Raw genomic sequence first — 27,643 nt, 5'->3', positions numbered from 1 at the left:
CCTCCGACACACACAAGACACCGAGGACAGAAAGAAAAAAAGAAAAAAAAAAGAAAGAAAGAAAGGAAAAAAAACACAGGAGGGACAGGTTGTGAACAAGAAGTCTTCGTGAGAGCAATCCTTTTTCCAAGTGACCTCAGCGTGACAGTGGTGGTGGTGGTGGTGGTGGAGGACTGGTGGTGATGGTGGTGGTGGTGGTGGCTCAGTTGCTGGGAGGTGGGCGTTCAGGTCACATCACCAATCCGAGCGGTACGTGGTGGAGGTGCGACTGGTGGTGGTGGTTGGTGGCTTGTTCGTGGTGTTGAGGTTATACTGATGATGGTGGTGGTGGTGGTGTTGAGGTTATACTGATGGTGGTGGTGGTGGTGGTGGTAGTTGTGGTGAAAGTGTAGTGGTGTTTGGTTTTTGCTGTGGTGGTGGTGATGATGGTGGTGATGGTGGTGATAGTGGTGGTGATGATGGTGGTGGTGGTGGTGAAAGTGTAGTGGTGTTTGGTTTTTGGTGTGGTGGTGGTGATGATAGTGGTGATGATGGTGATAGTGGTGATGATGATGGTGGTGTTGCGTGTGAGAGGATGGTCTGAAGTTGATGGTGATGAAGTGTCTCCGGATATTGACACCTCCTCCTCCTCCTCCTCCTCCTTCTCCTCTTCCGTGTCTTCCTCATGTTTTATCCCATTCCTCTTCCTGCTCCTCCTCCTTTTTTGCCTCCTCTTCTTCCTCCTCCTTCACTTCCTCATTCTTTTCCTGTTAAGTTATCCATTTTTTTTCTTGCTAGTAATAATTTTTTCTTTCTATCACAGTGTCATTATTACTACTACTACTACTACTACTACTACTACTACTACTACTACTACTACTACGAAGACCATTACAAACCAAACGTGTTACATGAAAAGATAAAAAAATACAGACAAAATCCACTAAATAAGAAAAAAAGCAAAACATACAGAAAAAAAAGAAAAACAGCGCAACCCAAGTCTTACATAACCTCATTTTTTTCGCAACAATAGAGAAAAGATACACACACACACACACGCACACACGCACACAAACACACGCATACACAACATACTCACGCAACACGCATCTCACGAACGACACGAGACGAGACGAAAAACAGCAGAAGAAAGGTATATACAGGTAACTTAGGCAATACAAGACTCAGTAACACAAAATAAAGGTATATACTGTTAACTTAAGCAACACAAGACCCAGCAACACAAACTCAAGCAACACAAAAGAAAGGTGTATACTGTTAACTTAAGCAACACAAGACCCAGCAACACAAACTCAAGCAACACAAAAGAAAGGTGTATACAGTTAACTTAAGCAACACAAGACCCAGCAACACAAACTCAAGCAACACACATACAGCAAGCAACACACATATCAAGCAACACCCACACACACACATCAAGCAACACATAGCAAGCAACACACACACACACACACACATCAAGCAACACATAGCAAGCAACACAAACTCCAGCAACACACCACCACCATCGCAACTTAAGCTCTCCTCCCTAACGAATTCCGCGAAGGGCTCGTTTGCTAAGCTAACGGGAGAGCTCAGAACGATAATTATGACGCTGTAAAACCCTGATATAACGTACGAGAGAGAGAGAGAGAGAGAGAGAGAGAGAGAGAGAGAGAGAGAGAGAGAGAGAGAGAGAGAGAGAGAATAATCTAACCACATACCTATACTTTTAAAATGCATAAAAATATCACCACGAGTACAAAAACAACAACAAACAAACAAACAAACAAATAGATAAGTAAGTAAATAAGTAAGAAAGAAAACAAGTAAATTACATAAGAATCGTTAAAGTAGAAAACGCACTAACGGCTTTTCTTTTCCGGGTAAACTAAACTAAATGTAATGACAACGGAGGAGGAGGAGAAGGAAGGGTGAGGGGAGCACTAACCTATATAAAAACCTCATTACTATTGTCCACGTTAAAAGCTTATTGACAAACTGCCTCGTATGTGTTGCGTCATAGATACAAACAAGGTCGGTGTGTGCGCGTGTGTGGGTGCGTGTAGGTGGGTGCTGTACCATAGTGATAAAAGGGTATATAGAGGAGAAGAGGTGAGATGGGAGAGAGAGGGGAGTAGGGAGAAGAAAGGGAGAGGAGAGAGAAGGAAGATAGGGGAGGAAGAAAAGATTGGGAGAGAGAGAATGGTGTAATGAATGAAGAATAGAGGAGAGGGAGAGAGAGGAAGGGAGACAGGAGAGAGGAGAAAGAGAGGAGATAGAGAGAGGAAAGGAGGATAGAAGTAGATAGGAGATTGTAGATAATAGTAGATAGGGAGATAATATAAATAAATAGCATGGCGGAAGTGGCAAATTAGTGAAAAAATGGACCATGGAGAGAGAGAGAGAGAGAGAGAGAGAGAGAGAGAGAGAGAGAGAGAGAGAGAGAGAGAGAGAGAGAGAGAGAGAGAGAGAGCGTAACTGTAGCATGCTGAATAGTGTAATGTACTTAAAAGATTAATGCAGGGAAAGGGAGGGAGAGGAGGAAAAAAGAAGGAAGGGGGAAAGAGGAGAGGAGAGAAAGCAAGGGAGAGAGAAAAAGAGAGAGTGCCCGTGACATACTGGATGGCGTAATGTAATGAAAAACGGTATACAGGAAGAGGAAGGGAGAGGAAGGAGGGAGAGGGAGAAGAGGAGGAGGAGGAGAGGAGTCACGGAGAGGAGGGAAAGAGGAGGGAGAGTAAACGAGAGGACAGGAAGGGAGAGGAGGGAGAGAAAGAGAGGAGAGGATAGAAGGGAGAGAGAGAGGAGAGGAAGGGAGAGGGAGAGAAAACAAGAGGACAGTAAGAGAGAGGAGAGAGAAGAAGAGGAGAGGAAGGGATAGAAGGGAGAAAGGAGAGGAAGGGAGAGGAGGAGGGAGAGGAAGGGAGAGGAGGAGGGAGAGAAAACGAGAGGACAGTAAGGGAGAGGAGGGAGAGGAAGAGAGGAGAGGAAGGGATAGAAGGGAGAGAGGGAAGGGAGAGAGAAGAGGGAGAGAAAACAGAGGAAGAAAGAAGAGGAAGAGAAAGGGAGAGACAGACAGAGGAATGAGAGAGGAGAGAAGGAGGAGGAAGAAGAGCAGAGTAATAAGGGAGAGGAGAGGAGGAAGAGTAAGGGAGAGGAGGGAGAGGAAGGGAGAGTACTGTTAGCATGGTGGCCCCATCACGCAGGGAGTTTATACACGCAATCCAGGGAGGAAAAGAACGGGAAATAATGACTCGTTAGGTAATTACAGGTAAACTACGGGATGAGAGAGAGAGAGAGAGAGAGAGAGAGAGAGAGAGAGAGAGAGAGAGAGAGAGAGAGAGAGAGAGAGAGAGAGAGAGAGAGAGAGAGAGAGAGAGAGAGAGAGAGAGAGAGAGAGAGAGAGAGAGAGAGAGAGAGAGAGAGAGAGAATTACGCAAAATTAAAGATAGAAGAGATTTACGTGGATTTAAATATAAGAAACCACGCAAACCTTATAAAACAGGAGAGAGAGAGAGAGAGAGAGAGAGAGAGAGCGGAAGTGGGGTGATAGTGTACAGTAAACATCACCATGAATGCTCTCTCTCTCTCTCTCTCCCCCCCGCCATTCATTACAGCCACATGTTCCGCCATCTCTCTCTCTCTCTCTCACACACACACACACACACACAATACAGTTAAAATATGCACATCCTCCCTCCTCCTCCTCCTCATCCTCCTCTTCCTCCTCCTCCTCTTCCTCTTCCTCTTCCTACATTCCCTCCCTCCATTCCTTCTAATTTATCTATGTCATTTATTTTCTCACTTGCAAGTTTGTTTGTTCGTTTGTTTGTTTTATCAGCGAACGAGAGAGGATGGGAAAGAAAGAAAAAAAAAGTGAGGAGAAAAAAAAAAATATAACAGTTCCGGCCTTGGGAAACGCGCGCGTGTGTGTGTGTGTGTGTGTGTGTGTGTGTGTGTGTGTGTGTGTGTGTGAAGGAACAATGGAATGAGTGTATGTATGTATGTATGTATGTACGTTTATGTGGACAATGCTATACGCTAACTGACAACCCTTGTACCAACTTTCTCTACATGCCCTATAAATTAAACTCTCTCTCTCTCTCTCTCTCTCTCTCTCTCTCTCTCTCTCTCTCTCTCCGCGTCATTACATTCAAACAAAAGTCTTCGTCTGTAACATATTTTTTCTTCCCCAGAATCGACTCCGCATCTACCTGTGTCTATGTGTGTGTGTGTCCAGGATTGTCACACCAACGCCCGTCAACACCCGCCTCCTGCTACCGCCGCCTGTTCGGGTTAACGGAAGAGCGACGTGCAAGATAGTGAGGCTGCGAAGTGAGAAGAGGAAGAGACTATACGAAGTGAAGCGAGGAAAGAGAGACGAATTAAGGCTGCAAAGTGAGACAAAGGAGAGACTAGGAAGTGAGACAAAGGAGAGACTAGGAGGCGAGACTTCGAAGTGGGACAAGGTTGAGTCAGCGAATTGAGACAAGCTTGCGGCTATGAGGAGAGAAGTGAGACTGAAAAGTGAGGTTGTGAGGTGAGGCAAAGGAAAGTGAGGTTGGGAAGTCAGACAAGTTTGCGACTACAGGGTGAGAAGCGAGGCTGAAGAGTGAGAACACGGTGAGGCTGTGATCTAAGAGTGGGAAGTGAAGCTGCTTAGCGAGAGGGTGCCAAGTGAGTCCACCTTCGAAGTCAGGCTGCGAGGTGAGACAAGGGCGCGGCCACATGAGTCCCGGAAGCACCTCCCTCCCGCCCACCACCGCCCTGGCCGCGACGCCCTCCCCGGCCTCCAATACTAACGACCACCACGATGAGGACAGCGACACGCATGACGACTGTCCCTTCCGGCAGCTCCTCAGCGTGCGCCCCGCCTCCTGCACGCCGAGACCGAGGCCGAGTGGGGCGGGGCGCGGCGGGCGGATGAAGGAGGAGCGGGGCAGCGGCAAGAGTGTAAGGTTCGCGGACACTGTAATCGGGCCGGACGGAAGCCCTTTCACTCCCGGGGCCGGCAGAGGGGACGCAGCCACGCCCTACAGGAACGGCGTCGTCAATATGGGAAAGTTTTACCGTAGGAGTGACGGGAGGTTCGTGACCCGAGGCGGCGGGAGGAGACCAGCCACAGCGAAGGAGCGTGCGCCCCCCGTCCCGCCCAGGCCCCCGCTGACGGCGCAGTACAGCCTAAAGCCCAGCCAGTACCAACTCCTGAACACGAGCTATGAGTGCCACAAGAAATGTCCGTTTAGGGAGCTTCTGAACAATCGCCCGCATAAGTCGGTGCCCAAGTCGTGGCGGTCGCTGTCGGAGGGTCGGCCGCGTCTGGTCGGGGAGGGACCCAAGCGGCCGGGCATGAGGGTGTCGGGGGTGAGTGCGCCACGGTGGGAACACGGAGGTAGCAAATTGAACAACGGCGCCTCCCTCAGCAAGCCACCGCAGGGCACGGGAGAAGCGGAGGACGAGGTGGACGTGAGGGACATCAAGCTTCCCATCACGTATAAGAACATCTCCCTGTACGTGGTGGGTTGGCCCAAACTCGAGGCCGTCAGGAAAAACTCTTCTCGTACGCGGTCATCTTCCTGCCCCATTAACGCCGCTACCACCCCAAAGTCACGCCCCAGGACCCGCTCAGCCCCCGCCGGCAGCACCTGTGTCCCCACCACCACCACGACCACCACAACACCTGCCTCCTCCTCCCACAGGTGTAACTCGGCCACCACCCGCAGCGCCTCCTTCACCGATGACGCATACACTAATACCACCGTGGACGCCTCGGATTGTGGCACCGGGAACATGTCGCCTACAGCCTCGAGGGACCAGTCAACCACTAAACCAACCACACGCTTGAGCTTCAGCCCCAAGACGTGGCCGTTCTGCACCCCGAAGGCACACTCGCATCATGGCGTCGGCTGCAAGTAAGTAAGCTTTCTCTCGACCATTAATCCTCAAGCTGTTCTTAACGTGACCCGATTTTAAGCTTTAGCACTGCGACACTTTTGAAGCCTTTGTACGTAAGTAAGAAAGAGAAAGTATTAAGAGTAGCGTCACTCCCAAAGTCAGCTATTTTAGTTACCAAAGTGCCAAGAACAGGCGATTTAACCATTCATCCTCACCGTGACCCGATTTTAAGCTTTACCACTGCGAAACTTTTGAAGCCTTTGTACGTAAGTAAGAGAGAGAAAGTATTAAGAGTAGCGCCACTCCCAAAGTCAGCTATTTTAGTTACCAAAGTGCGAAGAACAGGCGATTTAACCGTTAATCCTCAACGTGACCCGATTCTAAGCTTTACCACTGCGACAGTTTTGAAGTCTTTGTAAGTAAGAGAGAAAGAAAGAGAGAGAGAGAATAAGTATTAAGAGTAGCGTCACTCCCACCCTCAGCGATTTCAGTTACCAAATTGTGAAGTAAAGGGGGTTTAGAGAAGAACCATCCACACGGCCTCGTAAGATGACCCAGTTTTACGTTAATCACTCACCTCGGAATCCATTTTGAAGCCTTTTGATAGTCCTAAGAGCTGCGTCACTCCCACCATCAAATATCTAGTTCCCAAATCATACATAAGAGTCGCCTGTATTCTTGAAACTTTTCTTAATGTGACCGAGTTTTACGTTATGCATCACCCTCGTAACCCATTTAAAAGCCTGTTTATAGTCCTAAGAGCTGCGTTACTCCCACCATCAAATATCAGGTTCCCAAACCCTACATAAGAACATAAGAACCTAAGGAGTCTGCAAGAGGTCGGATAAGAGTCGCCTGTATACTACAAACTTATCTTAATGTGACCCAGTTTTACGTTAAGCATCTCCCTTGTAACCCATTTTAAAGCCTTTTTGGTCGTATAGTAAGAGCTGCGTCCCTCCCACCATTAGTTATGTTGTCATCGAACTGTGAAGAGGAGGCGAGTCAGAAGAAGCATCCTTTCAGCCCAATATTTAGACGCCACTGAAATACGTAGTGGTGGAAACGGCTCCAGCATCCACGCCGGCTCATACTGGAATCTCTTCTCTCCTCTCCTCTCCTCTCCTCTCCTTTCTCTCTCTCTCTCTCTCTCTCTCTCTCCTCCTATTCTTCTCCTTCCCTTCCCTTCCTCTTCCCTTCCTTCCTTCCCTCTCTCTCTCTCTCTCTCTCTCTCTCTCTCTCACCGTCCCTCGTGGCCTGACCTTACCTAAACTTTGCCTTGATCCGGAGTGAGCCAGTCCTCCGAAACTTGGCAGGCTCGGCGATGCTAAAAATAACACAAAATTCGATCCGGCCGCACCTCCCCCCCCCCCCCCCGAAAACAAGAAGAAAACAAGAGACCCTTAAGAATGTTACCTGAGCCTAAAAAACACTTGTTACTTCATCCTAATGCATGATAAGAATTGGTATACATTTTTCTTCACGCCTCTTTCGCTCCCTTCCTCAGGTACTGGCGGGCGCCGTGTCCCTTGCCGTGGTTCCTGCAGGTCGATATCCCGCGCCCTGGGCCTATCTACCTCGGGGTGAGTAGGGGCGATAGTATATAGAATTCACCTGCCCCGAAGAAGGCGACGAGATGTTACTTCATTAGCGGAGATTGTGCGTGGTCATGTGTGTGTGTGTGTGTGTGTGTGTGTGTGTGTGTGTGTGTGTGTTTATATATTGAAAGGATTATGTAATTTTAAGATCGTATGTCATGTTTTTTTTATCACATTTCATCGTCTTTATCGTATTATTGCAGATGGTTAAAATATATGTGTGGGGTGGGGGGGTAGGATCTGAGGGGGGGGCGAAGGGTGTGTGTGTGTGTGTGTGTGTGTGTGTGTGTGTGTGTGTGTGTGTGTGTGTGTCAGGTGTGTGGCTCGCCCTTACAATCAATGGAAGGGACCCAGGGAGCGTTGGCCTGAATCAGCAAGGCGGGCGTCAGCGATAATATTTCATGGGCGGGATTCTCGGGCGGTGGGTGGAGCGAGGGCGGCGGGGATGGGTTGCGGTGGAAGCTGTACCCTGCCTCACCCACCCACCTCCACCCTCACACCCTCCCACCTCCACCACAAGCGCCATAATCCAATACAGTAGCTTTCAGGGGTTGCCGGGGACAGAGGTGGAACATTATCAATTTCTAACCACATTTGGGGTAAGAAAATCCACGTTACTCCAGCCCCAAGCGAGCCATTCTGGAACACTTTCGGTCACTCTCGCTGGGCTTCGATCGGCGAACCTCCCGGCGCCCCTCCCTCGCCCTCCCCGCCCCCGCCCCGCACCCGCTACCACCGCCGTCCGTGTTTTATTCCTCTTTCCCTCCTCCCGCTCCGCCAGGGTCATGGTTTATGTCGCACTCTAATATTTTAACTGAGGCCCATGACGTGCCTGTCCCCACGAGCTGACCTGCCATGGGGGGAGGGCCGTCGCGTGCCGCCTGAGTGACACCCCCTGGCGGCGGCCGCAAAAATCACAGTTCCGCATAAGAGTGACTAGCCAGCAGTAGGATGTCTGCGTGCAGGCATGGGACGGCCTCTCTGCCTTTCCGCGTCGAGCCCTGTGGCATTACCTTCGCGGCCCTCCGGGATGGAACCTATATTCGCAGAATTTGAGAGAATGAAAACGAAAAACGAGGCGAAGAAAAATGAGGGCTGGTGAGGCTGTGAGGGCGCCTGCGTGAAGCCTGGCGTCCGCCCCAGCCGTGCATTGCTCAGCGGTCCGGCTGGAGGCTGGCCACGGACACAGCTCAGTAGCATGATGATCACCAGGGCGTAGGGGTACGCTCCCCGGACACGCTCAGATGTGCGAGGGGCGGGGTGACGCCAAGACCTGCAGTTTGCCTTAGTGTTGTGCCGCAGCGGTGAAGCCCGGCACGCAAGCCCCGCCAGGCCCAGCACCCCCGCCGCAGCCCGCCTGGCCCCTGCTGCCTCCTGCCACGGTATGAACGCCGCGGCCGAGACCATGTTCGAGCTGCAGCTCGGTGTGTGCGAGCGGCCAGGCCCCGCCGACGTGTTGTGACGACTCGCGAGCCACTGACGGGCCGCCCCTCGTCGCAGCCATGGGCAACGGCATGAACAAGGTAAGGCCGCGCGGCCCCGGGCACGGCGGGGCTCAGGGCGGGCACCTCAAGGGCGGCTCTTAGCTGGAGCGCAAATGTAATTTTTGCCTAAAGCCACACATTAAGAGGGGGGTGGGGTGGGGAGGGGGGCGTGTCCCCCTGTGTGTGTGTGTGTGTGTGTGTGTGTGTGTGTGTGTGTGTGTGTGTGTGTGAAAAGCTATTTTAACGTTGTTACATTTTCAGAATGTATTCATGACCACAAAACTTTCACTAATTTTTCTTTGTCTGCGTTGGCAAGGTCATGAGTGAGACAGAGGCAGAGGAAGTAAGAGAGGGGGGGGGGGTCAAGGTAAGGTGTTGTGGCGGCTACAATCCACGGCTTCAGTATCAATCAATTGCCTACCTGTGCTCGCAATGGCTCAGGGGAGGTGTGTCGCGAGGCAAGGGAAGGAGAAGGGGAAGGGGGAGAACAGATTAGGGAGAGAGGTGGGGAAGGGATTGAGGAGAACAGATGAAGGAGAGGGGAAGGAGAAGGAGTTGAGGGAAAGGTGAAGGGAATGGTGCTAGAAGAGATAGGGGAGAGAAGTGGGGAAGGAGAAGGCGGTAGAATAGATGAGGAAGAGAGATGGGGAGGTGAAGAAGGAAAGGGGAGGAATATGAACATGGAACCAATGGAAAGAAGGAAGAGATGAAGTGGAAAAGAGAAGAATAGAGGAACAACCAGTAGGTGGAAACGTGACAAGGAACACGAGATATAAATTACTAAAAAACACTAAAGGGAGAAGGAAATGGAAGGTAAACACGGAATGAAAAGAAGAAAATAGGAAGACTGGCACGGAAGGAAATGAAGACGGGAACGAAGAGAAAGGAAGGAAGGGGAAGAAGAGAAAGAACGAATGAAAAAAAAAAGATAGATAATGAGAAACGTGAGGTCAGCAAAATATGAAGAGGAAAAAAACATGGAAGGGGAGAATGGAAAGAAGAGGGCAAAGAATGGAGGGAAGGAAGGAAGGAAGAAGGGAGGAAAGGGGGGGAGAAGGGGGTGAAGGAGGAGGGAGAGGAGACCGGTATTGAACGTGTTGTGGTGACAGGATAATTACCCACCACACGCGCCCCCAACATACACACGCACACACACACACACACACACACACACACACACACACACGGTACGATGCACTTTCCATAACTACACAAATTTTCTTCACCTGCAAACACACACACACACACACACACACACACACACACACACACACACACACACACACACACACCTGAAATATTCACAGGTGTGGTCAGGGAAAACCGGAAGGTCACATCACAAGGGAATGATCTGACCCACATTCATATATAAAAAAACGAAGAAAAAAAACATCAGTCCGATATTTTTTCTTTATGCTCTCTCTCTCGTGATTCAGATATGGATTAAGGACTTCTGGGAATGCGAAAACATGTCACATTCACGTCACTGGTTATCAAAATCCGGTCCCCCTCTCTCTCTCTCTCTCTCTAACCTGATTACAAAGGACACGAATTAATATTAGCGTTTGGCTTCATCAACTCTATTCAGTTCAATTTGCGGTCGACATTAGGACTGGAAGAGAGAGCGTTTGGTCATTGGTCGGCGGTGTAACCTAATGAGTGCAGCAACCTATCAAACGTGACTGAGTGGCGAGGACATGCATAGATTAGTGTGGATAAATATATAAAAAGAAACTCGCATAGGTGATTCAGAAGAGAGGAATTGTATGGTTTGAGTTCAAGGGATATACGACGTTGACAAAGTGGTGGCTCAAAGGAAAGGCAAGGGAATGTATAATTTGCTTTAAAAGAAGATCAAGAAAGATAAAGAGCACTCGCAAAGGTGATTGAGAAGAGAGAAATCGTATAGTTTGAGTTCAAGGGATATACGACGCTGACGAAGGTGGTGGCTCAAAGGAAAGGCAAGGGAATGAATGTATAGCTTGCTGTAAAAGAAGATAAAGAAAGATGAACACTCGCAAAGGTGACTCAGAGGAGGAAAAATATATGGATTGCTGCGCTAATGGATACAGACCACTGGTAAAAGTATCTCAGAGGAAAGGAACGGAAGTGTATTGTTTGCACTGCGCAGATCCGGAATACTTACAAATATGACCCCAAGTAAAAATAAGTGCATAGTTGAGGCTAAACAGACATATAACGCTCGTAAAAGTGACTCAGGAAAGGAACGATAATGTATTGTTTGCAATGAGCAGATCCGGAACACTTACAAATATGACTTAGAGAAAAAATAAGTGTATCGTTGAGGCTAAATATAGATAGAATACTCTTAAAGGTGACTCTGGAAAGGATAGACAATGTACGGTTGGCTCTAAATTGATATATAACACTCAGAGGTCCATTAATCGATAAACTAGTCGTAACATGCGTGGAATAAGACACACAAGAGAAAGAATGAATGAAAAAAAAAAATAATAAGATAATGAGAAACATGAGATCAGCTAAATGAGAAAAAAACAAAACATGGAAGGAGAAGAATGGAAAGAAAAAGGGTGAAGAAAGGGAGGAGGGAGGAAAGGGAGAGGAAAGATGAAGGAAGGGAAGGGGGAGGGGGGGGGGGGTTGATCTTGAGGAGAGTAAAATCCATAATGCTAGATCGAAAATTGAACAAAGCATAACGTAAAGAATCGAATTAAATATTTAAGTTATGAAAAAATATATCAATGAGAGAAGTTGGCAAACGGAAATCTTTTATTGAAACTGAATATTATAAAAAAAGTTAGTATTAAAAAGACATCAAGTTAATAAGATTTCCTCTATCAACAAGTCACCTTTAAGAGAACCCATTGACTCCCTGAAAATAAGAAAGGGAAATTGATTGTTTGTTTTTAAGGGGTTGAAATTAATATGGTCTGTGGTATCGAAAACGTGGACTTAAACACCGTAGATTTTTGAGCGTAAAATCAGAAGTGACCTTTAAAGAAATCTATCAATAATTTAGTTAAGAAAAAAATGTAGCTTATTACCTTGTTTAATCACACACGCAGATTATAAACAAATCAGCTGACCAAACTCAATATAAGAACTGACCTTTAACAAATTAACCAAATGACGAAAAAATGGAGCAATTAACCTTTCTGTGTGTGTGTGTGTGTGTGTGTGTGTGTGTGTGTGTGTGTGTGTGTGTGTGTGTGTGTGTGTGTGTGTGTGTGTGTGTGTGTGTGTGTGTGTGTGTGTGTGTGTGTGTGTGTGTGTCTCTATCCTGTCTCTCTTTATCTCTCCTCATTTACGCGAGATTATCAGAACATCTTCAATTTAAACCCAACTTGGCATTCGTGTGTGTGTGTGTGTGTGTGTGTGTGTGTGTGTGTGTGTGTGTGTGTGTGTGTCCCAGGCAATTACACACACGCAGATTACACTACACAGCACAAATTACATAAACACCCCCTAACGAGTGTGCGCCAATGCCCCAATAGTTTACGGGCAGCTGTCAGCGAGCACACCTCCAATTAGCCAATCAGGTAACGGTAACGACATTTTGGTGATTGCAGAATTATCTCACCTGTAATTAGACGCACACACGGGAGGCTGAGTAATCACGGTCGCTAGTATTGCCTGTCCGATCTCTGCTGCATTGTATCTCAGGTGTGTGTGGGGGGGGAGGGGAAGGGGAAGGTGTGGGGGAGGGGAAGGTGTATGTGTGTGGGGGGGTGATGGGGTAAAGGGAAGGTAGGGGGAGGTGATGGGGGGGTTTGAAGGGGTGTATGAAGGGTAAGGAAAGGGATGAAGAAGGTGTGTGTGTGTGTGTGTGTGTGTGTGTGTGTGTGTGTGTGTGTGTGTGTTCTATCTTGTCTGTGATTTGATATACCACAAGCAGATACACACATACATACACATTCACACATACATACACATTCACACATACATAAACACATACACATACACATACATGCATACAAACACAAAATCAAACACAACATCCACACAATCTCTCTCTCTCTCTCTCTCTCTCTCTCTCTCTCTCTCTCTCTCTCCCTCCCCACCCTCTTCCTCCCAGCTACACCATCCACACACACACACACACACACACACACACACACACACACACACACACACACACACACACACACACACACATTGCACAATCATCTCATCAACTGGTTCCACTATTGGCTCTCAGCAAACGCCGATTACTTCAAAGAGGAGCCAGAAAAATGAGAACTCGGCGGCGAAATGAACCGTAATGTAAAAGCAGGAGGAGCGGAGGCATTTAGGGAAGCGGTGGAGAGCGGGAGGAATGTAGCAAAGGGGTGGAATGTGACAAGGGGATGGAATGTGACAATGGGCTGGAATGTGACAATGGGCTGGAATGTAACAAGGGGAGGAATGTGACAAGGGGATGGAATGTAACAAGGGGAGGGGATGAATGTAACAAGGGGAGGAATGTAACAAGGGAGAGGAATGTGACAATGGGATGGAATGTGACAAAGGGGAGGAATGTGACAATGGGATGGAATGTAACAATGGGATGGAATGTAACATTGGAGAGGAATGTGACAATGGGTTGGAATGTGACAGTGGGGATGAGATGTGACAAGGGGAAGTATTGTAACAGTGGGGAGGAATATGACAAAGGGGAGGAAAGTGACAAGGGAACGAAATGTGACAATGGGACGGAATGTAACAATGAGATGGAATGTAACAATGGGATGGAATTTAACAGGGGGGAGGAATGTGACAGTGGAAGGAATGTAACAAGGGGGATGGAATGTGACAGGGGAGGACCTACGAAGCGATAGAGCGATACAGGCAAAAAGAAGAAGAAGAGGAAGATAAACAGAGGATCGTAACCTTCGCGCGCCACACCAAGTCTCCTAAAAATGTTACTAAAAAGCGGATCAACGCCCAAATAAAAGGGATTCGGATGCCATTAAACCCGAATGATCTATACCCGAGTTGGTCACGCACACACCCACACCCACACACACACACACACACACACACACAAGAATTCATATAAAAACTGTAACTTAGTCCAGATCAAAGCGAATAACGGTGAAAATAACAGACCCCGAATGGACAATAACGATAAACAATAACAATAAATAACAATAACAATACCACTAAAAAAGACGATATTCAAAGGGATCCGATATATAAAGGCTATTCGATCGCATTATACTAGATTATTTAAAGCTCTCACAAACAACGTAATGAGGTTTAGGTATTTTTTTTTTCGCTTTAATACGAGGAACGAAAGAGTTTATAATGAGGTGACGGCGGTGAAATACTGCGTGCGTGCGTGCGTGTGTGTGTGTGTGTGTGTGTGAGAGAGAGAGAGAGAGAGAGAGAGAGAGAGAGAGAGAGAGAGAGAGAGAGAGAGAGAGAGAGAATGAATAAACTCGGCATTTCCATTCATTCCTTCACCGTTGACATTTAATCATAATCTCTCTCTCTCTCTCTCTCCCGTGCCTGGCTTTCATTATCCGCTATTTTCTTTCTTCCTTTGTTTATTGTTATGCTCTCATTTTCCTCCCTCTTTCCCATTTTCTCTTTTAGTGGCTCCTTAATGCGTAACCATCCTCCCGTTTTCTTTGTTGCTCTCATTATCACGCACGCCGTTTTCTTTTTTTCTGTTTTTTCTCCTTTCGTTTCGGGGTCTTATGTTGTCATGTAGTTCTTTTCCTTTTTTTTTTTTTGGGGGGGGGGGTAGGAGGGGGGACTTCTTAACTGTCATGCATGTTATATTGTCTTTTTTTTTTACTCTCTCTCTCTCTCTCTCTCTCTCTCTCTCGCCCCTTTTTGCAATATGGCTCATTAATAAGTCTTGTTTTCATGCATGCTTTATTTTGTTTCTTTTTCTTATACGATGTTCTTTTTTTTTTAATTGCCTGTTTGTTTTGTTTTTCACATTCTCGTACGTTGAATTTTTTTTGGATATCACGACTATTTTTTTTCTTCCTTTTCTTTTTCTTGGTGTGAGTTTTGTTCATCGACTGTAATGTATTTGTTTCTCTCTCTCTCTCTCTCTCTCTCTCTCTCTCTCTCTCTCTCTCTCTCTCTCCTCCGCACGATACTCTCCTTTCTTATCTTTTTTTTCTCTCTCCTCTCTCTTCTTCTTTCTCTTTTCCTTTCATCGACGCGGAAGACAATGGAAAATCACGCATATCTTTCTCTTCTATCACGATCCCTATTCCCTCTTTGCCTCTTACTTCTTTCCTTTGTATTCTAATCTTTCTCTTCTTTTTTTTTTTTGGTTATCCATGTGGGAATCTTCATATTACGCATGCACAGTTTTTCTCTTTAATCACTGTTCATGTTTCCTCTTCGCTTCTTACTCCTTTTCTGATTTCGTTTTTGCCTCCCACTTTTCTATTTTTATTTAATTTTTACAGCTAAGGAAACGTTCAAGGGCAACAAAAAAAGGTGTAGAAAAAAAAGCCCGCTAATCGCTGTTCCCACAAAGATAAAAGGAATAAGCGGCCAAAAGAGAGATCAACTTCCTTCCTTTCCTCTGTTTCTTAATCCTCTTGTTCTCCTTTCTTTTCTTTCGTCTTTTCTCCGGGGACTCAAGACACAAGACATTCATTTTTCCTCGTTTTTTTTTATTTGTCTTCTTTACTTCCTATGTTTTCTCTTTTATCTCTAATCTTGCTTCCTCTTTTATCCCTTCCTTCCTTTCCTCTGTTTTGTAATCCCTTGTTCATCTTCCTTTCCCTTCCTTTCATTCATTCAACTTGGGAAATCACGCATGGCTTCCCTTTTTATCACTATTCCTGTTATCTCTGCGTTTCTTTCTTTATTTTTCAGTCTTCTGTTCTCTCCTCTTTTCCTTTCATCGACGCGTTTTCTCTTTCCCTCTTCCTTATTTCCTTTGTTTCCTAATCCTTTGTTTTCCTTTCTTTCCCTTCCTTTCCTTCTCTTTGTTTAGTTATTATCTTCTTTATTTTTCAATCTTCTGTTCTTGTCTCCTTTCCTTTCATCGACGTGTTTTCTCTTTCCCTCTTCCTTATTTCCTTTGTTTCCTAATCCTTTGTTTTCCTTTCTTTCCCTTTCCTTCCACGCGGGACACACACACACACACACACACACACACACACACACACACACACTCACACAACGCTTTCATTTTTCTTCGTTTTCCTTCTGGCTCTCGTCTTGTCGTCTTCCCCGCCTTTTATTTCCCCTCCCGGCGATGGGCTACGAACGAGCGCTAAGCCGCCGGATAGCGAAGACTCTGCCAACACTATAAGACGGGATCCGGGAGTATTCTTTCAGCCGTGCCTCTCGCAATCCGCCCGTGATAACATATTTTGCAGTAAGGCTTTCCGCGCGTGGCTGTATGTACGAATCCGCGGGTCTCCTCGTTCGCGAATAAGCCGGGCAGTGAGGAGAGGCGGGCGAGACGAGGTTATTGGGGCATACTCTTCAACATCTCTGCGCCCATAAGCATCCACATTTGACAAGGCTTTCTGGAGTTCTGAGCGTTTCCAGGGGTAGTTTGGTGACCCTAGTGGTGGTTTGACCCTTCTTCTGTACAGTGACCCTGGCCAAAGACTTATTAGGACCCGATTGATCTCCATTTTGACCTTTGGAATTTGTTGATGTGATGTGAGAGAGGAAGCGTCTGAGAAAACCGACCTATGTTGTGTATCCTAGTCTGTGTTAGGCGACGAATGGATGGATTACCTGGAGAGGCTAATGAAAGGTAAACTCAGGTAACTTGTTTTCAATTTGGAGGGAAGGAGTGAGCGCGGAGGAAGTAAAGAAAGACGAGGCTATGTTGTGTTTCCTACTTTACGTAATAGGCGACAAATGCATGGATTACCTGGAGACTCTAATGGAAGGTGAACTCAGGTAACTTATCTGAACATGGTGGGGAAGGAGAGGGTGAGGAGGCGGAACTTACACCTTCAGGCATTAAAGAAAGATGAAGCTATTCTTGTGTATCGTACTTTATGTGATAGGCGACGAATGGATGGGTTACTTTGCCACTCACGTAAGGTAAACTCAGGTAACTTTTCTGAATGTGATGAGAAGGAGAGGGCTGAGGGCGGGGGCGGGGCTTACACCTCTAGCCAGTGAAGACAGACGAGGCTATCTTACTCTACGTGATGGGCAACAAATGGATGGCTTACCTGGCGGGTCTCACGTAAGGTAAACTCAGGTAACTTTTCTGAACGTAGTGGGAAGAGAGAGGGGAGACTCACACCTAGGGGCAATGAAGAAAGACATGCTTTTCTCCGCATATATCTTACTCGAGTTGACAGGCGATGAATGGATGGGTTACCTGGCGGGTCTCACGTAAGGTAAACTCAGGTAACTTTTCTGAACGTGGTGGGAAGGAGAGAGCGAGGGGGCAAAGGGGCGGGGCGTACACCTCCAGGGATTCTGAAACTTATTTTATTAGGCGCGGGGCAGAGACACAGCGCAAGTTAGGAGAACAAGAGTTACGCTACACATCTTGACGCTGAAATAACGTAACCCATAACCCGGGCTCCCTGTTGGTCCGTGTTTTCTAGCAGCGAAGGTTTAGTAGCAGTTTGAGTTGGTAAGAGAGTAAAGCTACACATCCCGCCGCTGAGCTAAGGTGACCCAAATGTGACCCTCTCGGCGCGTGCCTCTAGCGGGGAAAGTTTGCCGGCAACTCTTGTATGTTGTCACGCAGCGCTAACATTGCAGTCTCGTATTTCGGAGGGTAAGTGTTTTTTTTTTGTTTTTTTTTTTGGGGGGGGGGAGAGGGAGAAAGAAAACATACACTTGAAAGAAAATAGTATAGCTTTTGGGAGGGGGTGCCAAGAAAGAACAAATCTCCTGAAAGAAAAGAAATATAATGTTTCCTTCGTGAGCAAACTGAGCGTCCTTTCTATTCCTATCACAATAAATACTTCGGTAAAATAGAAAAATTGTACTGAGAGAGAGAGAGAGAGAGAGAGAGAGAGAGAGAGAGAGAGAGAGAGAGAGAGAGAGAGAGAGAGAGAGAGAGAGAGAGAGAGAGAGAGAGAGAGAGAGAGAGAGAGAGAGAGAGAGAGAGAGAAAGGATATGCATGTTAGCGAAAGAAACACAAATCTACTGAAAGAAAAGGAATGTAATGTTTTTTTCTTTTCCTTCAGTAAACAAAATTATCTTATCTATGTTTTCAAAAGGTAAATACTTCGGTAAAGAGAGAAACAACTTGATATGTATTTGGTTCGGCTTAAACTCTTATTTCCTTCCCTTACATACGTTTCGATAACAACAGAACAGGAACCAGAATAACCACCAGTGACTAAACTCTTATCGCTGTTCCTAAAAATTCTCCCCGTGCACACATTCCGATCATAAATAAGACAGTGAACAGAATTACCCTCACCCAACTACCCACGTTTGAAGGGAATAAACGAAAAAAGGGAGCAGAAATCGACGTTTGGGGGAAATAAGAGAAAAAGAAACAGAAGAAACGGAGCATATTTCACCGTTTTGGGAGGAATGAGAGACAGAAACGGAGGAAACGGAGCATATTTCACCGTTTCGGGAGGAATAAGTGAAAAAGCAAGAATCTGACACAACATAATTCGGCGCCAGTGTTTACTAAGCCATCACGGAGCGAGTTAATGAAAAGCAAACAACCCCTTTTACCGCCCTGAATTGCTCTTCCTCTCTCTCTCTCTCTCTCTTAATGTGCCAACCAATCATTGCTCAGGACTCATCTCACTTACAAGGCCACACTCACACATACGAGAGAAGTGAATTAGGTTAGGTTAGGTTAGGTTAGTATGTTAGTAAGGAAGGACACACTCACACATACAAGTGAGTTAGGTTAGGTTAGGTTAGGTTAGTATGTTAGTAAGGAAGCAGGCCACACTCACATATACGAGAGAATTGAGTAAGGTTAGGTTAGGTTAGGTTAGGTTAGGTTAGTATGTTAGTGAGGAAGTTAGTAAGTTAGTAAGGAATTTGGTAAGTTAGTGGTTAGTTAGTAAGTTATTTAGCCAGTAGGTTAGTAAGTTAGTTAGCAAGCTAGTAGGAAGTTAGTAAATAGTAAGGTTAGTAAGTAGGTAGCGAGAAGTACGTTTGTTAGTGGTTCGTAAGTTAGTGTAAGTAGTTAGTAAGTTAGTGGTTATTAAAAAAAAATTGTTTCAACGACTTAGTCTATTATATCACTGTCACATACATAGTCGAGAAATAGTTAGTAAATCAGTTGGCAGTTAGTAAATAGGTTAGTAGGTCTAGCTCTATCAAACATCGTAAATACCATAACACACAAAAAAAAAAAATCAATCTTCAACCACAAACAAGAAAAGTTCGTCATTATTTACATCGTGGATTAACAGTAGAAAAAAAAAGTACGGAAAAACAAATAACACGAGTGGAGGCGTATGACAACTCTGCTAGGCGAGGGTATATATAGACTAATACGCAGAGCAATTTAGGTCTCCCCGCCTTAAGAACAGATTATGCGGCATTAGAGGTCGTCGTGAGAGCGTCGAGCGGAACAAAGGCTCAGAGGCGAAGGTACCAGAGGAAGGGGCGCACTGGGGCTTACAACACCCTTCCCTACCGTGTCAAAAGAGGAGGAAAACAGCTTAGAATAATGAAAAACCTGGTCGAAAAGGGAAACAGTACAGGACGAAAGAATTAAAAGCGGAGTGAAGGCTTCAGACGCGAGGGTATCTGAGGAAGGGACGCACTGGGGGCCCTTACAACATCCTTCCCTACCGTGTCAAAAGCGGCGGAAAAAACAGCTTTGAATAATGAATAACTTGGTCGAAAAGGAAAACATTACAGCACAAGACGGTTATAAGATTCGTCCTTCCCTCCCTACATCAAAAGCCGCGGAAAATACCTCAAAATAATGAAAAACTTCCCCGAAAAGGAAATATTAAAGGACGAAAGATTTTTTAAAGGCAGTCTGAGGGAAGAGGAAAGTAGCAAAAGTCTTCTAAACGGTGGAATAAATTGAGACAAGAAAAATATCGTAGCAGGAGAGGTAAGCACGCGAATATAATTTCTTTTGATCTCGCTCAGCAGACTAAACCTAACGAGATGAAAAAGGAGTAGATAGATAGGTAGATAGGTAGATAGATAGATGGACGGATAGATAGGTGGATAGATACAGATAGACAGATATATAGTAAGACAGATAGATAGTTAGTTAAGTAGAGATAGAGAAAAAAATGAGCAAATACAGCTATTCCGAATTAGAAGAGTCTACCATTCTATCTATCTCTTCCCTACTCTATCTATCTACAATTATCTATCTGTATCTATCGTTGAATATAAAAGCCCCCTTCTCCATTCCCAAAAGCAATCAAAAACCTCAACGAAATAAAGAAAATACTGCAGAAAAAAAACAACATTCTCCTGTACCCATAAAAAAAGCCATGTTCTATACCTCACTTTACATCGAAAAATTAAGGTAAAACTCAATTATATACAAAGGTTTCCCGTCCTAGGCTACCGGCACACGCAGAGGGCAGAAGAAACTTGAGAAACAGACGTGAAAACTAAGTGAAAGTCATTATATACAGAGGTTTCAAGGCACGGGCAGAGGTAGGAGGAAGAGACATGAGGAAACAGAAGTGAAGGTGGAAGGGGAAGCAATATATATCACGCAAGAGAGAGAAACAGAGGTGGCAGCGGCGGGCGGAGCAATATATAAACTCACGCTTCTCCACGCTGCCGCCAGAGGGGGACATGTGTCTTCCTGCAGGCGCGCGGCGTGACACAATAACCTGCTATGAATATGAACTTGTCAATCACTGTTACGAGGAAAGAAGATGGAGGAGAACAAACATTTTATAGTGTCTCGTATTCTTGTTGTATTTGTATTTTGTTTTAGCCTTGACCATTTTCATTTCATTGCTATTGTATTCTTGGTAGCCTCAAACGTTTTTTTTTCTCTTTTTCATTCGTTTTGTTTTTAGCGCTTAACGTTCTTTCTAGTGGTTCTATTGTGTTCTAGTGAGCCTCAAACGTTGTATAATTCTTTCATTCCTATAGTTCTAAACCCTAATATTCTTGTAGTACTTTATATCTTGCTCGTACTAGCCTCTAACATACATTTTTTTTCACTTTTTCCAATTCCATATTTCCTAGTACTCAATATTCTTCTAGTACTTTTATTGTGAGCACCTAACTCTCTTTGATAATTTTTAAGTCTGCTCTAATATCTGTCATCTTGTATTTCTCTAAGTTCTTTTAAAGCATCTAGTAATATTTCATCCTCTTCTACGATCTAACATTCTTTTTCGCATTTCTCATTCTGTTCTAGCATCTGCCACTCTGAATTTCCTGTTGTTTTAAAGCATCTAGTCATATTTCATTCCGTTTTACAACACAACATAGAAGAGAGAGAGAGAGAGAGAGAGAGAGAGAGAGAGAGAGAGAGAGAGAGAGAGAGAGAGAGAGAGAGAGAGAGAGAGAGAGAGAGAGAGAGAGACGGAGACAGACGAAAACACAAACAAAAACAAACACAACTTTCGAATTTCTCAATGTCATTCTGTTCCATCGCTTATTCTTTATCGCACTTCTCCGTACATTCCAGCATTTGCCATTCCAGTCGAGTCGTAGTATTTCCAGGGTTGAAATTAGCGCCCAGACACATTTACGGCGAGAGTCAAAACGTGTGTCAGTGTTGTCTGTGAATTTGCATGACGGCGCTTTTAAAAATGTGTTACTGGCGAATGCTTTTTCAAGGGGGGGGGGGAGAGAGAGAGAGAGAGAGAGAGAGAGAGAGAGAGAGAGAGAGAGAGAGAGAGAGAGAGAGCATATGTAGGGGGCTTTATATTCAAAACTTGCGAAACTCGGGCGAAACTAAGTGGGAATTTACTAGTTTCAGCCTCTGAGGGGAGACTTAGAGAATTCACAGGATAAAAAAAATAGTTCAGGCTTAAGTCTTGTCACAGTGAATTCATCTCCCCTACAGTAGTTAGTTAGGTCCCCTTCTATAAAGAGTACCCACTTTTACATACTCACGAGTCCCCCCCTTACATAAACACTTAGTATCCTTTCAGTGGACGCGGTTTCCCTTATAAGAACATGCAGTCCCCCTTACATTATATAGATACAGCCCCTTACAGTATTCAAACATGCAGGCCCCTTACATTATATAGATACAGCCCCTTACAGTATTCAAACATGCAGGCCCCTTACATTATATAGATACAGCCCCTTACAGTATTCAAACATGCAGGCCCCTTACATTATATAGATACAGCCCCTTACAGTATTCAAACATGCAGTCCCCTTACATTATATAGATACAGCCCCTTACAGTATTCAAACATGCAGGCCCCTTACATGATATAGATACAGCCCCTTACAGTATTCAAACATGCAGGCCTCCTTACATTATATAGATACAGCCCCTTACAGTATTCAAACATGCAGTCCCCTTACATTATATAGATACAGCCCCTTACAGTATTAAAACATGCAGGCCCCTTACATTATATAGATACACCCCCTTACAGTATTCAAACATGCAGGCCCCTTACATTATATAGATACAGCCCCTTACAGTATTCAAACATGCAGTCCCCTTACATGATATAGATACAGCCCCTTACAATATTCAAACATGCAGGCCCCTTACATTATATAGATACACCCCTTTACAGTATTCAAACATGCAGGTCCCTTACATTATATAGATACAGCCCCTTACAGTATTCAAACATGCAGGTCCCTTACATTATATAGATACACCCCCTTACAGTATTCAAACATGCAGTCCCCCTTACATTATATAGATACACCCCTTTACAGTATTCAAACATGCAGGCCCCTTACATTATATAGATACAGCCCCTTACAGTATTCAAACATGCAGTCCCCTTACATTATATAGATACACCCCCTTACAGTATTCAAACATGCAGGCCCCTTACATTATATAGATACACCCCCTTACAGTATTCAAACATGCAGTCCCCTTACATTATATAGATACACCCCTTTACAGTATTCAAACATGCAGGTCCCTTACATTATATAGATACACCCCCTTACAGTATTCAAACATGCAGTCCCCCTTACATTATATAGATACACCCCCTTACAGTATTCAAACATGCAGTCCCCCTTACATGATATAGATACACCCCCTTACAGTATTCAAACATGCAGGCCCCTTACATTATATAGATACACCCCCTTACAGTATTCAAACATGCAGGCCCCTTACATTATATAGATACAGCCCCTTACAGTATTCAAACATGCAGGCCCCTTACATTATATAGATACAGCCCCTTACAGTATTCAAACATGCAGGCCCCTTGCATGATATAGATACACCCCCTTACAGTATTCAGTTTCCCCTTCCTTTCTTTCCCCTTTTTATTTTTTATTTATTTTTTTTCCTTTTTTTAACTGATTTTCTTTCATTCTTTTTTTCTCTCTTCCGTTTTTTCTTTTAATTATTCTTCTATCTCTCTTTCTTTTTTAATTCTTCTTTCTCTTTTTTTCTTTTCTTACTTTTTTTTCTTTCTTTCTCTCCCTATTTCTTTATTTTTCCTTCCTTCCTTCCTTTCTTTCGCTTTTTCTTCTTTTTCTTTCTTTCTTCTTAAATTCCTCCCTTCCTTCCTTCGGTCCCTCCTTCCTTTCTTTCAGTCAATCATTCTTCTTTCCGTTTTGCCTTCCTTCCTTCCTTCCTCCCTTCCTTTCCCCCTTTCTTCCTTCCTTTCCCCCTTTCTTCCTTTCGTTCTTCTCAACAAACAACCCGAGCCTTCAACACACACTTATGGTTCCACTCACTTTTAATTCCCCTTTCTCCTAAAGCTCCTAAGATCCTCTACCCATCTTAACATCCAACTCTACCTCATAAGTCTCTCTCTCTCTCTCTCTCTCTCTCTCTCTCTCTCTCTCTCTCTCTCTCTCTCTCTCTCTGCTCCCCCTTCATAATACGTTTCTCCCTCTCTCCCTTCCTCTCCCTTTTTCCCTTAAGTTGTCTCCCTTTTTTCCTAATATGAACCTCCTCTACTAGTCTCTCTCCCTCCCTTCTCCCTCCCTCCCTCCCTCTCCTTTCCTATTATGTAACTCTCCTTTGTAACTCTCCCTTCCTCTCCCTTTTTTCTTCTCAAGTCTTCCCTCTCCCTTCTTAATATGCACCTCTGTTGGTATCTCTCCCTCCCTACCCCTCCCTCTTCCCTCTCTCTCTCTCTCTCTCCCTCCCTCTCCATCCTTAAGTCTGGTCTCTCTTCCTCTATCTCCCTAAGTCTACCTCCCTTCCTTCCTAATTCGGCACCTCTATTAGCATTTTTCCCTCCCTCCCTACCTTTCCCTCTCTCTCTCCCTCTCCTTTCCTATTATGCAACTTTCCTTAGTAACTCTCTCTCTCTCTCTCTCTCTCTCTCTCTCTTCCATTTTTCCTTTTCCTTCAAAATATGTACCTCACCTATTGGTACTTCGCCCTCTCTCCGTCTCCCTCCCTTCTCTCCCTCTCTCTCCCTTCTCCCTCTCCCTCCCCCTCAACTTTCTTCCCTCCCTGGAGAAGCAACTCTAACTACGTAACCTGATTAGTGGTCGTTATGTGCACCTCCGGGAGCGATGAGTGTGTGTGTGTGTGTGTGTGTGTGTGTGTGTGTGTGTGTGTGTGTGTGTGTGTGTGTGTGTGTGTTTGGTCCGTATGTCTCATTTAGTTTAGTTGGATGTGTCTATCTATCTATCTATCTATCTATCTATTTCCTCCTTTCTTTCTCTCTCATTCTTTCTGTCTGTCTCTATCTCTGTCTATTGTCTCTGTATCTATCTGTTTATGTATCTCTCTACCTCTCCACCTATCTGTCTATCTATCTATCTCTATCTATCTATCTATCTATGATAATGTGGTGGTGAGGGATATGGCGTGAGGGTGGTTGAGTTCGTGTATCAGGTGTGGTTTAGTGAGAGAAGCAGGTGTGGTGGTGGTGGTGGTGGTGGTGGTGGTGGTGATGGTGTGGAATATAAATTAGGTATGAGAGCTGGTGATGGCGCGGGTGGCTAGGGAGTTATGTATACAGCTGGTGGTGGTGGTGGTGGTGGTGGTGGAGAGGATTGAAGGAGTGTTTTGGTGTTGACTGAGGAAGATGTAATAGGGTGGTGGTGGTGGTGATGATGGTGGTGGTGGTGGAGAGGATTGAAAGAAGTGTTTTGGTGTTGACTGAGGAAGGTAGTGGTGAGAATCAATATGGGAGGTAAAGGAGTTGAGGTGAGGTGATGTAACTAGTGGTGTTGAGAACGGAAAGAAAGTGCGCGGTGGTGGTGATGACGGAATGGTGGTGGTGGTAGTGGTGTTAGGATAAGGTGAATAAACATAGGCGGTGGTGTTGAAAAAGAAAAAAAAACGTGTCTGGTATATGGTGTGGTGGAGGTGCAAGGGGGAGGTGGAGGTGCATGAGGCGTGGTGGTGGTGGTGGTGGTGTTGAATGACGCACGTATAATATGCAGCAGGTATTGAGTGGAGTGGAGTGCGGGCGGAGGAGGTGATGGTGTTGGGAGTTGATGGTATTGACGTTATTGGTGGTAGTGTTGGTGATGGTAGTGGTCATGGTGGTGGTAATGGTGGTGGTGATGGAGGTGAAGGTGGTGGTGGTGGTGGTGAAGGTGGTGGTGGTGGTGGTAATGGTGATGGTGGTGGTGGTGATGGAGGTGAACTGAAACCAAACATATCGACTGTAGTAAGCAAAGGGAGTGGAGATGAAAGCGATATTGAGAGACGCATATCAGGTGAGGAGGTGGAGGAGGAGGTGGAGGAGGAGGTGGAGGTGGTGAAGGGTGGTGGTGAGGTGGAGGTGCGTGAAAACCAGGTGCGCAGAATATAATAGACACTGGTGGTGATGGTGGTGGTGATGAAGGTTCCCGCAAACATGAAATCGACCTCTCTTTCGGCCACCTCTTTAGATTTTTTTGTAGAAGCAGCGAGTAGCGGGCTTTTTTTATATTATTGTTTCCTTTTTATGTGCCCTTGAGCTGTCTCCTTTGTTGCAAAAAAACATGATAATAACGAGAAAAAATGAGAAGAGGTTGTTAATGCTAAAAAAATGGAGGTTATCGTAAACATGATACAAGAAAAATGATAATAGGAAGAAAAATGAGAAGAAGAGGTTGATGAGATAAGAAAATGAAGGCTCTCTTAAACACGATACAAGAAAAATGATAATAGGAAGAAAAATTAGAAGAAGAGGTTGATGAGATAAAAAAAAGTAAGGTTCTCTTAAACACGATACAAGAAAAATGATAATAGGAAGAAAAATGAGAAGAGGTGAATGATAGAAAAATGAAGGTTCTCGTTAACATAAGACTAAGAAAAATGATAATAGGAAGAAAAATTAGAACAGGTTGATAATGATAGAAAAATGAAGGTTCTCGTTAAATGATAAGACGAAGAAACATGATAACAGAAAGAGAAATGATAAGAATAATTTAATAATGAAACAATTTGAAGGCTCTTGCACACATGATATAAGAAAAATGATAATAGAAAGAAAAATGAGAGAAATAATTCAATAACGATGATAAAAATGAAGGCATCTCCCAAACAAGTATTCACTTTCACAATGTATTCCTCTATCAATTAAAAACCCAAGCATTAATTATTCCAAGAGCATCATTATATACAAGTACTACACGCATGGTTAAAAATAAGTTAATAATTACCGAAAAAAACTTCCTCCCTCCCAAATAAGTCTTTCACCCTTTGACATTCTATTAATAAACTCTTTTGCTGGTCTCCCTAATTATATACGTATCATCAATAGCAACGACTGGACATAATTATAATAGGTTTTTCAATGAGGATTTCTAAAACGTTCTCTCTCTCTCTCTCTCTCTCTCTCTCTCTCAAAAACGTTTATTTCTCTCGTTATTTGTGTATTCTTTTATTTATTTTATTTTCATTGTTCTTCTCTCTCTCTCTCTCTCTCTCTCCTTCCTTTCTAGTTATTTGTTTTGCTATTCGTTTTTCTTTCCTCCATTTCGTCTTTTTTTCTCTCTCCTCTCTTCTTTCTCTTATTCCTTTTCTTCGTTAATTATTCCTTTTATCTTCCTCCATTTCGTCTCTTTTTCTCTCTCTTCTCGTCTTTCTATTATTTCTGTTTTTTTTTTCTTCCTTTCTTCTTTTTTTTCCCCTCTGTTTGCCTCCTCTCCCTCCCCTTCCCTTCCTTCCTATTCTTTGGTCGTTACTCTCAAACTCCTTCCTCGCACAAGTACACACAGTAAACGCAATTTCTCTGGCGTATATTTCCGTAAACTTTATATTCCGTGGAGGGCAGAGGCGTCCTTCTCTACATACGCATTTTTCCTCAAGTGTTACAAAAAAGAAGAAATATTAGGCTAAGAATATTCGGTAAGCTTGTTTTATCTACTTTCCATCCCGCATTGTTTACTGTATTTATCTATCTATCCTATCTATCTGTTTATCTATGTGTATTTGTAATCTAGCTAATCTATCATCTCTTCCTATCTGTCAATCCCAACACGACCCAAACCACTTATAAAAACAAACGCCTTTTATTTACTCTTCCCCCACGAACAAAGTAACCATCAACTTCCCTTCCTTCCTTCCATTCAAGAGAGAGAGAGACGAAGAAGAAATTTGCCTAACGAGATTTGAATGTCAGCGGGAGGGCCAATGTTTACAAGTGACGTCACGAGGTCCCGCCAGCCAATCCCCTGCCAGAACTCAGCCTGATCGACCCTGGCTGGCTGGTCTTGGTCTTCCC

The 27,643-nt window shown here is 44.7% G+C and overlaps 1 protein-coding gene and 1 long non-coding RNA gene across 3 annotated transcripts in view; one reads left to right on the top strand and one right to left on the bottom strand.

Moving 5' to 3' along the window:
- Positions 1-27,643, bottom strand: part of LOC127005636 (uncharacterized) — a 91,141-nt gene that overhangs the window by 15,326 nt on the left and 48,172 nt on the right. The window lies entirely within an intron of this gene.
- The window catches only part of LOC127004600 (serine/arginine repetitive matrix protein 2-like), a 69,240-nt gene continuing 41,814 nt past the window's right edge, over positions 218-27,643 (top strand). The window contains exons 1-3 of one of the 2 annotated variants that reach the window (XM_050872584.1): positions 218-249; positions 4,179-5,894; positions 7,385-7,460. In XM_050872584.1, coding sequence (XP_050728541.1) covers positions 4,711-5,894; positions 7,385-7,460 — 1,260 coding nt within the window. In that variant the 5' untranslated portion in view covers positions 218-249; positions 4,179-4,710. Of the gene's footprint in view, positions 250-4,178; positions 5,895-7,384; positions 7,461-7,760; positions 8,999-27,643 lie in introns of those variants that run through there. The other variant, XM_050872676.1, reaches the window with a different exon arrangement.

This window comes from Eriocheir sinensis, chromosome 1 (genome assembly GCF_024679095.1).
Source record: "Eriocheir sinensis breed Jianghai 21 chromosome 1, ASM2467909v1, whole genome shotgun sequence".
NCBI classification, from domain to species: Eukaryota; Metazoa; Arthropoda; class Malacostraca; order Decapoda; family Varunidae; genus Eriocheir; species Eriocheir sinensis.
This window is presented reverse-complemented; position numbering and strand designations above follow the sequence as displayed.